Source organism: Camellia sinensis, chromosome 7 (assembly GCF_055761805.1).
Source record: "Camellia sinensis isolate YWXY chromosome 7, ASM5576180v1, whole genome shotgun sequence".
Lineage (NCBI taxonomy): Eukaryota > Viridiplantae > Streptophyta > Magnoliopsida > Ericales > Theaceae > Camellia > Camellia sinensis.
In genome coordinates, this window is record NC_138967.1 from 190,523,386 (window position 1) to 190,538,802 (window position 15,417).

Sequence of the window (15,417 nt, forward strand, 5' to 3'; positions counted from 1 at the left end):
AAGACCTAATTTAATACCATATTAAAACATTCAACTCAAAATTAATTGGTTATAAGTGGAGAGACTTTTACATATATAAACCAAACTTGAATAGTCTAGATTGATAATGTGTGATTAACTATAATAAAAATTTATTTAAGAAATAAAATGGTATACATGTCATTCATGTAATTGTCACAATGCACGAAAGGTAATATTCTTTTCGTAAATTATTTTTTGTGATCCATAGGATTTTTGAATTTTTTAGTATGAATCATGTTATATAGGAACATTTTAATAATAAATAAAGAGCTTAGAATGAGGACTGTGTCAATATTGGAACCTGATGTAATTATATGCTTCGTTCCACACGTGGCCTGCCAAAGTTGAATGCGTTTTCATTGACTTCAGTTCTTAATTGTTGTTTTTATTGCAATAATTAGGTTGTAGTTGGGATCTGGATGAAAGATTAGAAAAAATAAAATAACTTTTAGTTAATTTCCTTCCTTCCTTCCTGTTCTATAAATAAACGTATATATTTTTATCTTTTATTATTGGATACCAACACAATGGGAGTCTAAATTAATGCAAGAGTCTATTCCAACCCTAGATCTAGGCTTGGGTGTGTTGTCCAAATCGTGAGATCTACCATCATAATTTAAACATTTCGTTTCATAAGATTTTTAATGTATATTATATATAAAAAAAAAAATTAGGATAAATTATAGGGATGCTTACGTGTAGATCTTAATAAGTTGACTTATTATTTAATAGGTCCTATGAAAAAAATTTGTCTTAAAAAATGTCACTAATTGTAAATTTTAGCAACAATTTATAAAAATTATGACAAAAAAAGTCACTGATTGTTAATTTTTAACGGCATATATAAAAAATTGTCACAAAAAAATTATTTTTAACGACAATTTTACCAAAACTTATTTTCAATAAGACTTGATAGGAATTAAGTCCAACTATTAGGACTTATTAGTAGTTTATCCTAAATTATTTTTTTTATAAATACACCATCTGAAATTTGCTTAAAGTATAGATTGTTCATGTGGTTTTGAAAATTATAAATACCCCATTGTCAGAATTTTTTATTTAACAGAATTAACTAAAAAAATGAAATTCATAATTGCTCTCTAATACAATAATAAAATTACTTAAATTATTAATTGAAATATATTTCTAATATCATTAAAAACTGTTAATTGACTTCATGATTTATTAATAAAATGGACAATTTGTTACGAAAGTAGAACCTCAAGGGGTGGTGGAATATAATTTTCAAAACCACAGAAGATGATTCGTATTATAATCAAATCTCAGGAGGTGTATTTGTAATTTACTCAAAAAATTAATAAATATGTCTTTAAAAATAAATTATTAATTTATTTGTGATAAACGTAATAAAATAAAGAGATTATAATATTTAAATCAATTTAAATTGTTTCATGGAGGATCTATACGAATTGTCCTTACAAAGCAAACAGTACAAATGATTCAAACAAAACTCATGGTGAGTCTCACTAACCCAAATAACACCCTTTGATACAGATTTAGAACTAAAAGGAAGTCCCGCCATAATAAATATTTGTGCAACTAATAATAACTTTGTATCTAGTGTTAGAAAAAATAAAATTTATTGAGTAGATTCCTCCCTAATTATAAGAGTGCTGTCTAGGGTTATGGGTTTATCATGGTTTTTATTTTCATAATTAGAACGGTTTATTTTATAAGATTTTTTGTGCATATATTATTCACACACAAAAATTAGATTAATTTGATAATCACAACATATTTAATTTATCATGTTTGTTAAGAAAAAAAAAGGAATGATTTATTTTTAGGAAAATTTACCCATATTTTTAAAAACATATTTGTCATTTATTTTTTAAATATAAATGCAATAAATTAAATAGATTATAACAATTAAATTGACTTAATTTTTATATGAATTATATACATAAAAAAAATTACAAAATAAACTATTCAAATTATTATAATAAAAACATAATAAGCCTCTGCCAATGCCCTGTTAGTCCGAACCCTCCCATCTACTCTTTATTTATTACATTTTCTTTATTTATTTGTCTTTGTAATCTGCACACTCATGATCTGCGTGCAAGTACTAATAGAAACCTAATTCATCATGTTTGGTTCTATTTTTTTTTTTTTGAATTATTATTTTAAATGTGATTTAAAAATCTTATTTTGAAAAAATATTTTGTTTTGTTTTTAAAAAAATACATTATTACAAATTCAAATTTCCCTTCAATTTAAGAAGAGATAATTTTTAAAAAAAATTATCACATCAAAAAAATATTCTCATATTAGTTATATATATATATATATATATGTATGTACATATTATATATGTATGAAAACAAAATTTAGTATGTATCCATTTATGGGTACATATCCTACTATTAAATGTGTGATTTTATCATGAAATTTTCACTCATAAATTTATATTTTCAATTTGTTTTCATAAATTATTGAAGTTAATATAAATTTTGCTTCATATTTGAAATTGTAAATGTATGTTTAAAAATTGTGCAAATAATTTTGGAAGCCCATTATTAATACACTAAAAAATACCAAAAAGATTAAAAAATATAAAAAGTGTACATTTTCATATTTTCAAAACTTTATGAAAACTTTGTACAAAAAAGTGTGCCAAAAAGATATAAAAGTGTACCAAAAAAGTGCACCAAAAAGATTAAAAGATACCAAAAAAAAAAAAAAAAAAAAAATGCAATCAGAAGTCTAATTTTGAGAACTTTGTCCGGTTTTTAAAATAATCAAATAAAAACTTTAAATTTTTTAAAAAAATAAGTTTAGAAAACAGGAACAAACACAATGATTAATATCTTATCACGAATTAATTATTTTAGACTATCTCCAACGCTTCATTAAACTTGGCATCAGATTTGAATTTTGGTGAAAAAGTCACTTTTGGTGCTCCAATGGTTTCAGCAAATTGGTACCAAAATAAGAAAACATCAAACATTTCACCAAACTGAGGACGGGTTACTCATTTTACCAATTCACTGTGCATAGCTGTTAAAGTAGAAATTTGTGAAAATTTTACACATGGTCGACCACCCGGTTGACCAGCTCATGCAAATGGTTCAAAAATTGGCCTGCGAACTGGTTCAAATTACTAGTTCAAACGGTTCAAAAAAATTTTGACCCAACGATTAGGTAGGTTCAAACAGTTCAAAAAGGTTATAAAAAAAAAATTTTGCCTTACCGGTCGACTAACCAGTTGACCCACGGGATGATTCTTCTTTTGATGCACCGTTGGAGCAACTGATATTAGATTGAGAAAATGAGCCATTTTTTACTCAAATTTGATAAAAAAATACTGAACCGTTGGAGATGCTCTTAGTAGAAACATCACTAATTATTTTATTCAGATTAAAAAATTGTGTTTGAAAAAATAGTTAATTTTTTTTTTTTTTGTAATTGATTTGATGATTGTGAAAAAAAAAATAAAATGATTATAAATTCAATGTATCATTTTATTTTATTAACTACTAGCATATCACTCGTACTATACACGAGATAAAATAATATATTATTTAATTAAAAATATGATAATTATATTTAATTTTTTTATATTTTATAAAATAAAAGTTAAATGGAAGTTAGCCAATCGGGATTTTCTTACTTGTTTAAAATTAACAAAATAAAAAAATTAATATGAGATATTAATTATAAGGTTTCTCACTAAAAATCTCATTTGCTTATATAAATAGGAGTATTAGATTCACTTTATGTAAGTAAAATAATTTCATTTTTCTTTCTTTTCTCGATGTGGGATTATAAAATAAAAATTAAATAAAAACTAACCAATGGAAATTTTCTTAATTATTTAAAAGTTAATAATTGTTTGGGCGGGAAGTTTATTTCGAATCAAGCAATCTTAGCCGTTTAATCTTTAATTAGGTCAATCTTTAATTTATTTCGAATCAAAAAAAATTTAACCAATATATTTTGATAAAAACGTTAAAATCGCAGTTAAACCACTGAATCAGTCAAATCGAAAAAGGTTCACCCAATCGGCTAGGTCAAATGACCAACCACCTTATACAAAAATTAATTAATTAAAACTTTTAAATTTTATTTTAATTTTAAAATTTAAACTGTCTTGAACTGAAACATACACAACACTATAATATTAAATGGGAGTATAAGAGTGAAACAACTCATTTTTTCCTCATTTTCCTTATGTGGGATTGCAAAATAAAAGTTAACAGTTATTTGGACAAAAAGTCCATTTCTAATCAAACAATCTCAGTCGTTCAATTTTTAATAAGGTCAATCTTAGTTTATTTCAAATTAAACAAATCTAAGCAATATATTTTGATAAAACAGTTAAAATCGTGATTAAACTAGTGAACCAATCAAACCAAAGACAATTCAGCCTAATCGACTAAGTCAAAAGACCAACCAATTCAAATAACTCTTCCCAAACAGGCCCATATATGTCATCCTTCACGACAATTACTTCTCACAGTAGTTACCCATTTATTAATCAGGATTAATAAAAGCCATTAAAATGATGCCACAAATTTCTGATTCTGTTTTTGTTTTTGTTTTTGTTTCTCTCTACCATCACAACCTCTAGGGAAAGCAATAGCAAAAGAGAGGATTGATGGAAGGTGAGATCAAGAACTTCATCGTGGTATGGATTACAGTCTTTGCATCTCTATTCTAATGTCACACAATTGGTAAGTTCATCCCCAAAGGTACAACTAGACTCTTCACACTCCTTCCAATCATATCCCTCTTTCTCTTCCTCCACCTCAACCTTACCACCATCCACCTTGGCTCCATCACCTGTTTCTTCATAGCATGGCTTGCCAATTTCAAGCTCCTGCTCTTTGCCTTTGGTCAAGGCCCCTTATCATCACCATCATCATCATCACCATCATCATCATCATCACCACCATCACCACACATCTCATTCCCAAGATTTGTCCTCATAGCTTGTCTACCCATCAAGATTCACCACCACCCACCACCACCTCCAAACCTAGAAAAACCTTCAAAAATAGAAATCAAAGAATACCCATCTCATAAATCACCCAAAACAGTTCTTCTACGTGCACATAATCCGATCACAAAACCAGACACAACCCGCTCAGCTGAGCTGGGATCCAAAGGGTTCCACAAATCACCTCTAGATTATGCTACAAAGGTTGTGTTTATAGCTATACTTCTTCGAGTGTACAAGTATAAAGAACATGTACATCCCAAGCTCATCTTGTTGGTTTATTGCTTCCACGTTTATGTCTCTCTTGAGCTCTTGCTAGCCCTAATGACAGTGTTGGCTCGAGCCATAGGCCAAGTAGAGCTCGAGCCACCCTTTAACGAGCCTTACCGGTCTAGCTCGCTTCAAGACTTCTGGGGAAGAAGGTGGAACCTCATTGTAGCGAGTATTCTACGCCCCACCGTATACGATCCTGTCAGGCGGATTTCTGGCCGTCTGATGGGGAAAAAGTGGGCCTCAGTCATGGCAATCATAGCCACTTTCTCGGTGTCCGGTTTGATGCATGAGCTGGTTTTTTACAACATGGGAAGAGAAAAGCCCACGTGGGAAGTCAGGTGGTTCTTTGTCATTCATGGGGTGTGTTTGGTTTTGGAAATTTGGGTGAAAAAGGCATTAAATGGGAAGTTCAGGTTGCGGGCGATTGTATCGGGGCCGGTGGTGGTGGTGTTTGTGGTGGCCACCGGTTCTTGGCTGTTCATTCCGGCATTCTTGCGGTGTCACGCCGATTTTAGGCCCTGTTTGATTGGGGATATAAGGATTGGGATTGGATATTATATCCGGTGAGGTCCATATATCCCATGTTTGCAATTTTTTTTTGAAGGGGATATAATATCCGGTGGGATTGTATATCCCCCAAAAGTGGAGGATATACAATACCACCCCCCCATTATATCATATCCCCTTGGTGGGGATATGATGTAAAAAGTCCAATTTACCCTTTTTTCTATCTAACATAATATAATTTAATATATTTTTTTGAATTTAATATAATATAATTATTGAATTTAATTTAATATTATTGAATTTAATATAATATAAATATTATTGAATTTAATATAATATAATATTATATTATTTAATTTAATTTAATTTAATATAATATAATTTAATACAAATTTTGAATTTAATATAATATAATATTATTGAATTTAATTTAATATAATATAATTTAATATAAAATTTTGAATTTAATTTAATATAAATATTATCCAATACTTATATCCTATTCATTATATATCCTGACTAAATCTCACATCATATTATATCCTCAATTTATATCTAACGAAACAAACGGGGCCTTAGGGTTAGGAGAGAGATTGCAACATTTGTAGAGTTTGTGAAGGAAATTGTGGGGAGTTTTGGATTTAGATCTTTCAATGTTGCGAGTGTACCTCATGGTGATTAGATGGCTCAAATTTCTTGTATTTTTTTTATTTTTTATTTTGTAACTGGAATAATTGGTAATTTAATATTCTATTTTGATTTCAGTTTTGCATTTTCAACTTTTTTTTCATAGTCAATGGTTTATTTTCATGTACATCAAGAGAGAGATAATGAGGACTTCTTGTTTTCAACGAGAGAGATGTACAACGATAAGGGCAGCTTGTTCTTAAGTCTTGTTTGGCAAGTTAATATTTTAGTTAAAAAGTCAAAAAATTATTTAAAAAGTCAAAAATCTTATAACTTATATCAAAAAGTTAAAAAAAAAAAATTCTCTTTACTTTTTGCACATCTTTTCGTAAAAAGTCAAAAAGTCATCCTAAATATACTAATTTTTTTTACCTCATATTTTAATAAAAAAATCAAAAAATTATTAAAATAATCTATTCCCAAACGAGGCTTTATACTCACAAATGATTTCTTTGTTTATAACGATTGATTTTATGAAAGTATTTAGAGGTGGTTTGGCATCCCCTATATAATCTATCCTTTTATCTTTTTTTCATCACATTATCTCTCTACTTTTCTGCACATCTTTTTATAAAAAGACAAAAAATATACTTATTTAGATCGTCCCAAACAAACCCTTACTTTTCTTTTGCCTCTTATGTTTCTATAGAAAGAGACAGAAGTTGGAGTAATTGTGAAGAGAATGTCAGCCTATCTTTATTTCAACGTCAAAAATAATTAAGGAATATTTTAAAATTTAAAATGACATAAACATTATAAATGATAATTTTTAGCTTTAATGACATGTTCATATTAAGAGGATCAATCTAATGAGAAGAATAATAATGATTAGATAGTTTCTTTTTTCTACTTTTTTTTTTTTTTTTTTCCAATTTCATTTCACAATTGCTTTTATTTATTAATTTTTGTGCTGTATAAGATTTCAAAAAATGGGGGCCCTTTTTGGTACAGAGCATTGAAAGGCCTTGTTTGGGGATTACATTTTTAGATAAAAAATTATTAAAATAACATATTCGCAAACGAGGCCTAAATGTGATGTCTGATTTATGAGTCTCATTGCAATGTTATGTAATTTTATTCTTTTATATTTTTTTTCAACTAATCGTAAGACAAATAATAAAAATAAAAAACTGATAAGATAAAGAAGAACAGATGGTGATGTATGCAGGAATTTTTTTTTTTCTTGTTTTTATATTCTACAATGTTAGAATAGTAATAGTCCAATCATCTAGAAACTTATATCATAGGAGAGACAAATAATTGTTTAAGTTTTTCCAACAAAATGAACTGAATAATTTAATTCATACCCTAAACAACATTTCATTTTTAGACATACACAACGCAAAAAAATTTATTAGATATTTTATCAATAGACACTAATGTATTAAATTTTACATATGTTTATTAATGTTTGCCCACTATTTTTATACCTACAAAAAATATATACATATATATATATATATTCTTGCGGTTATGACTAGCAAGGAAAAATATTTTTAACCATCTTATCATCCTCCCATGATTAAACAACCCAACTGTTTTGCAACTGATTATTTGGTGTATTTAGAATAATATATTTTAGATTATTTATACCATAACACTTGTTTGTTGTCTTTAAAAAATTAACATAAAAATAAGAGATAATTATTCATAAATCTCTCTTCACTTACTTATAATTCATTTAATCTAAATATTTTGTTATATTCCAATAAATTCTATAAGTGATATAATTATTAAAATATCTTTATTAATAATATTTACATTGACAGTGTAAATGTTTACATCATCAAGATGCTAACCATTTAAAAAATATTTATAAAGATAAAATTGTCCATAAAATATCTAAAAATAATAAGATTTATTCAGTAACACTATACAAAAATTAATATATATAATAAAATTAAATTAAAAAAAAAAAACTTCCCTATGTACAGCCCCATTTTATGACATTCTTCGATAGTTCCATAAGATTGACATTTCACTATGGGATATAGAACCAAAAATAACATCTAGAACGCTCAAAATTATGCATAAAATGCATCTTATTTAAAATTTCACAAGCTATTATAAAATTATGGAATAATTATGTAAATAGTCCTATAATTTACATAATATGTCAATTTGATCCCTACAGGTTCAATTTGTTCGATTTTGCTCCTTAATTTAACAGATTGTGTCATTTTAGTCCAATAAATAACGGTTGTTAAGTTAATTTTACAAAAAGTCCAACAATGTGTCAATTTGGTTCTTGTATTTTTCACAATGTGTCAATTTAGTCTTTGTCAAAATCGAAAAAATTAAAACTACATGGACCAAATTGACACATTGTGTAAAGTATAGGAACCAAATTGACAGATTATTTGACCTTCCATTAAATTAACTTAACAACGATATTTATTGGACTAAAATGACACAATCCGTTAAATTAAAGAGTAAAATTAAGCAAATTAAAACTATTAAAACTAAATTGACACATCGTATAAATTACAGAAACTATTTACATAATTTACCCTAAAATCATCATCATCATGCCACGTTAACAAAATTAAAAGTACACGTAGAAGACTCCACGCCAACGAAAAATACACGCTTGTGGTTGACTTATATGATTATATCAAAAATTAATAGTAATAAAAAAAATATGGAATGCCCTTAGAATGACACGTGGCAAGAATAAGCTAATTAATTTAGAGTAAAGATAAAATTCATACATAGAAGTGTGGGTCAGATTTACATTAATCATATTCATAACCTACCTAGAATGTAGAGGAAATACCTACAAAGTGGTGAAATAAAAAACATATAAATTAATAAAAAAAAATTATACATTTTAATGATTAAAATATCATATTTGTTTATGATTTTATAATTCTTTTTGTTGCACCGCTGTGTAATTATTTCCTCTAGAATGTAACTTTTACACGTGCGCCCACCATAGATTTGTTATTGATAATTTTTACCGCAATAACTTCGTAACTTTCACTATATAAAAAATATATATGTATATTATAATTTTGTTATGGTGTACCTCTTTTTAAAATTGCATATTATAACTTTTTCCTAAATGGTTTGAACCACATATGATGTTTTGAGAATTTAAAATAAATTATAAATACATCTTTTAAGATTTATTTAAAATATAAATTATTTTATATTAAAAATATATTTCAATTAACAATTCAAATAATTTTATTGTGTACAGGAGAGAAGTTAGATATTTCTTTTTTTTTTTTGCTAATTTTATTAAATAAAAAATTTTAATAATGGGATATTTGTAATTTTCAGAACTATAAAGGACAATCTGTATTTTAAGTAAATCTCAAATAATAAACTTGTAATTTATCCTTAATTTTAAAATAAAAATTTCGACTATGTAATATTATTAAAAAACGGAAAACCAAACAAAACTCATGTAATGAAATCCGGATTGTCTATAATGATTTTTTATATGATTATTGTATTCTCAATTTTTTATTATTGGACTGTACCTTTAATTTTTGTAAAATTAAATCTGAATTATTCAAAAAAAAAAGTCCCAAAGCCTATTATTCCTCTTGTTTTCTTATCCTATATAAATAATAATAATAATTCGAAAAAATATTTTAAAATCATCCTAAAACACTCTTACCTGGTGTAATCAACCTGAAAATGTCAATATAATTAATATATCTTTATTTGGAAGTAGTACAAACGTGCGAGGCCCAAGAGAAAATATCAAAGGTGGGTGAAAGATTAAAAAAAATTGAGATTCGGTTTGCATGTTTTAGTTCACACTTGTACGAATTTGTCTATTATTCCAATTTGATTCCATCTCCAAACCCCTTTCACACTGCAAAATACTCACTTATAGGCTTTCACTTAACTTGGTTCGGCTAGGCGGCTTTGTTTCACCGGCTTCATAAAATGACACTAAAGGTTTCTCTCCGGTGCACTTATGGCATGTAAGCCACATTTGTTTGTTAAATTAGATTAGATAAGATTGTTAGTAAATGAATGGTTAGTAAAAAAATTATTAATGTGAGAATTGTTACTATAGTGATTAAATAAAAATGTATTTATTTTGATAATAGTGTAAAAGATGGTTACAAATAGGATTGTTAAAATTTTTATATAAAATAAATAAATAAATTATTTCAATATTATAAAAAATCTAAAAAAAAATATTAAAATAAACATGTACACTTGGTAAAAAAAATAAATAAATAAATAAATAACTTGCCTGATGAACTCACTATTTTCCTAATCTCACCAGCCAAGCTAGTCCTCCTACTGAAGGAGATTACTAACTCCCTTAGACTATTAATCTGACCTCCTATTTTAACACCAACACGCTGTTGGTAAGGCCCACAGTCATGGTAATCCAATTCAGCCACTAAAAGCGATAAACAAACATGATCGTATGGTGCCTATGGTAGGTCTAGATCAAGGTTCATCTTCATAATTCAAATCGTTCAATATGTGGGACTTGTTAATTATATTATTTTTATCAAAAATCATGTTGATGGAATATCAATATCCACTTCATATTTATGTTAACAGTTTATTTTGAAAATCATACTTGTTATAGACACAAATGTAATCTGATCGAGTGGCTATTAATATCTGATCAACGTGATTCTTTACAAGAATACCTACCCAATGAATACTTTAAATTATTAAGATAGATCCAGAATAGGGCCCACCATGGGCCAATAGCAACCTCAACCCCGATTGCAGATGGACTGGATAGGAGCCAAACTCCTAAAATATTCTGTTGGAAAATATTGTGAAGTGAACAAATTAATTATAAATTAATAATGGGTCTTACTCACAAGGACTCCTATCATAAGACACAAGTGAAAGACAAAAAAAAATTAAAAAGACACCAGACATTTTTTCACTATATTAATACACTTTTAGTGAAATTAATATATTTTTTAATATTTTTACGTATTTTTAAAGTAATTTTTACATACTATCTAACATTATACAATACTCATGAAACATTTGTTAGCATTTGCTGTTAATAATATGAGTCAAAATAGTGTCTCTGTCACATATCTCACTTACATTTTATTGATTTAAAATTTTCATTTATTTAATATTCCTCATTTATACTTTATAATTGTTACATATATGCATATAGGTAACTTTTTAACTTCAATAAATAGGAGGGAAAAAAGTTACTCTTTAACTTGAAAAAAAATAGGAAAAATTATTGAGAAATTCATTTTTAGGAAGGTGTATGACATTACATCTAAAGATTATTTTATTTTTGTTATAAGAACATTATTAATAAAATTATTTAATGAGAAAGATAAATTATTATTTTAACAAATACTTTTTTTTATTTTTACATAGTACTATTGAAAAAGTCATCCTCACTAAAAAAAGTCTTAGAGGTGGTCAGCGACTGGTAATGGTAGCTAGTGATGTCTTGTGGTAGTGATAATATGAACAGATAGGTAGATTAGATAAATAAATAAGTAGATAGATATATAGACAGATAGGTGGAATAGTGGAGATAGATATAATATGATCTATTAAATTATTATTATTATTATTCCAATTACTCCAAAAATTTTAAAATTAAATTTATAATCCGAGTGCCAAAAAAAATGTTATGTAATTTCACGTATTATTAGACATCATTTACGTAATACTTAATCACAAAACACGTTAAGTGAGTCATCCCTTATTTGTGAACTACTTAAACAAAAATGAGCCTCACCTTTCTTTTTTCAAAGTCTCTATTCAAACACAACCTAAACAATTTAGGATGGGATTAAGGTCTCATTTGTCAACTATACATTTTAGTTAAAAAGTTAAAAAATCATTATAAATTTTTACATCACTTTCTACTTTTCTATATATCTTTTTGTAAAAAATTAAAAAATTACTAAAATAATATTTTCGTAAACGATATCTAAGTAAATAAAAACCATGAACAAGCCGGGCCTGTTTGAACCAGCTCAAGCTGCAGGAGCTGCCCTTTGGGGCCCTACATTGAATAGGCTTCTATTAATTGGTCAGCTAACCTACTGCCCCAACCTCTTCATTTAATTCAACAACAATGATAGGGATTACTAATTTTGGACCTCTAAAATGATCACTAATAACATGACACTCAATAAAAAAAATATATATATAATACCAAAGTCAAAACATCAAATTATTCATGATAAGACCTACTGTCACATCATTAATAATACAACTAATTAGTACTCTCACTCATTTTCTTTAATTCAATTTCCCCCTAGAAGCTTCCCCTCTCCCTCCCCCCTCCCCCCTCTCTCTCTCTCTCTCTCCTATATATATATATATATATATGTATAGTATAGACCACTTTTCTCTCTCTCTCTCTCTGTCTCCTCTATACACATAAAGCACAAAATTCTCCATATAAGACTCGGAGAAAGATAATGGGCAATTGCATTTGTATTGGGAGTAAATCATCAATAGTGTGGGCAGGTGATGAGTGGGAAGATGAGTCTATGCATATGGAAGCGAAGAAACCCAACAGAGAAAAACAAAGATTGGTGGCTCAGAATAGAGCATTCTCATCATCTTCTTCATCTTCATCTTCATCTTTATCATCAGCATCATCAACTAGTAGTACAGAGGTGAAGATCAAGATTACCAAGAAACAGCTAGAGGAATTGCTAGGAAGGGGGGAGGTGCATCATATGCCCGTGGTCCAAGTCGTGTCTTCGTTGATCGACGCTAGTGATCGTTTTGAGATTCAGCATCAACGGTCGTGGAGGCCGACCCTAAACAGTATACCCGAAGTGAACTAACAGATGATATATATATATCACCTCGTATTTTTTTTTTTTGAAACACTATTTGAAACACAGAAACAATTACAGATGTCATCCGTAATTGTTATTATTATTATTTTTTTCAATTCTATGTTTGTAAAGTTCTTTTATTTTTTGAGTGGCATGCTCTTCTATATTGTTTCTTCTTATCATTCATTGATTGTTGTGGATAGAAATGAGGATCATTTGTGGAATTTTCTTTTTTGGTGTAGAGATGTTTATTACATTTCTAACAGTGGATTTTTTTGTGATATTTATTTTATTAATTTCTCCTTTCAAAATTGAGTATAGAACTTGTTTTTGTAATCAAATCAGTCCATATAAGCTAATTCTCTAAGAAATTGTTAAAATTAATGCTATGTTAATAATAAAAATATAAATATAATTTTTATATAAAATGATGGGATTGAGTTGGGATCTTTTATTTTAAAATAAAACCACCGCTAACATTACTTTTAATTACAAAAATTGTCTTCGTATAAATTTTTATAAAATTAATTTTTTGAATTGTTAAATAAAAATAAAAATATAACTTTTATATAAAATGATGGGATTGAGTTGGGATCTTTTATTTTAAAATAGAACCACGGCCAACATTACTTTTACTTACAAAAATTGTCTTCGTATAAATTTTTTATAAAATTAATTTTTTGAATCATTAAATAGGCTTTCTTGTTTGGTAGCCTTTTAATTTTCTGTTTTTCATTTTAAAATTTAAAAAATTGAAAATAAAATTTTGTTTGGTAATTATTTTTATTGGCAGAAATTGACAAATTGTCAAAATTTGAAAAAAAAAATTATTCACTTGTCTTAAAAACAAGTTTTCATTATTTCTTGGCCACGTTTGTTTGGTGGATTAAGTTGGATGAGATTGTTAGTAAATAGATGATTAGTGAAAAGATTATTTATGTGAGAATTGTTAGTGAGAGGATTAAATAAAAGTGTGTTTATTTTGATGATAGTGGAAAAGATGGTTAGTAATGAGATTGTTAAATTATTTTTATATAAAATAAAAAAAATATTTCTATATTAAAAAAATTCTAAAACAAATATTAAAAAATTTACAAATAACATGCTGCACTTGAAAAATCCGATGAACCGAGCCGATGATCAAATACACTCTAATCTCTTCACTATTTTTTCAATCCCACCCTTTATCCAATATTTTAAAAACCGAACCGATAAGTGAACCGAAAAATAGATCGGGTGGACAGGTCACTGGTTCAATCGTTGGATTGAACCGGAATCAAACCGTGATGTCATAATTATTTTATAAATATTTTTATGATTTAAAAATAAATAAAATACATTCATTAAAAATAGGGAAATTTATCCGGAAGTCCTTAATTTGTGAATTATGTTCCGTTTGGTCCTGCTAATTTTTTGTTTGATTGGCAACTCCAATTTAGGTGGGATTGCTTACTCATAAGTCCTTTTTTGAATGTTTTTGGTGTGGGCTTGCCTGATTTACCCTCGCTTAATTATAAGGGATCCTCTGTTTTTCCATTTTCGTATGTGCAATCCCAACCATTCACCTTTATCCCATACAAACACCCATTCACGTTTGGTCCTGTTGATTAACGACGTGAATATAGTTGGCCCTGTAAGGCATGTCACACTGTCACACTCCCTTACGTGAACATAGGAAGTCGCAGAGTCGATACATCAAGTTTCGCATCACGATCTTGATCATCGCACTTCAGAGGAAGTCGCAGAGTCGATACATCAGGCTTCGCATCACGATCCTGATCATCGTGAATCAGAAGATCGCGATTGAATATCAGGGAAACCTGACGAACTTGATCGAATATCTGATCTGTAGTTACATCAGAATCACCACGTACCAAAGAGAATTCGAAATCATCATCAGCATCGTCGTCGAGTTCGTTCGAGACAGGTCTCGCATCGTCCGAGTCTGTGTGTCTCTTCCTCCTCTGTGGTACTCGCATCGTCCGAGTCTCCGTAGTGTAGATCAATTGTGAAGGTTATTCATGGATCTAGAGGGGTTTTAGATTCGGTGTGTATGTTGTAGAATGTGGGATAAGGAATCAAGTGAAAGGAGTGTTCAAGGGAGGAGAAGTAGTGGCTGATAGATTTAGGGGAAGAGATGTTCAAATAATTGGAAGGGGCATCCTTTTGCAGATCAGATGGGAACAGTAGTGGAAC

At 28.2% G+C, this 15,417-nt stretch overlaps 1 protein-coding gene and 1 pseudogene across 2 annotated transcripts in view; both read left to right on the forward strand.

Moving 5' to 3' along the window:
• The window catches only part of LOC114278033 (acyl-CoA--sterol O-acyltransferase 1 pseudogene), a 40,462-nt pseudogene extending 33,934 nt beyond the window's left edge, over window positions 1–6,528 (forward strand). Inside the window, exons 2-3 of the transcript XR_014336854.1 lie at window positions 4,710–5,772; window positions 6,344–6,528. The product of XR_014336854.1 is annotated as an acyl-CoA--sterol O-acyltransferase 1 pseudogene (transcript). The remainder of the gene's footprint in view (window positions 1–4,709; window positions 5,773–6,343) is intronic.
• A 6,324-nt stretch (window positions 6,529–12,852) lies between these two features.
• On the forward strand, window positions 12,853–13,227 carry LOC114278034 (uncharacterized). The gene has a single exon (XM_028220010.2). It carries the CDS (start codon window positions 12,853–12,855, stop codon window positions 13,225–13,227), a length of 375 nt encoding a protein of 124 aa, XP_028075811.2.
• The last annotated feature ends 2,190 nt before the right edge of the window (window positions 13,228–15,417 follow it).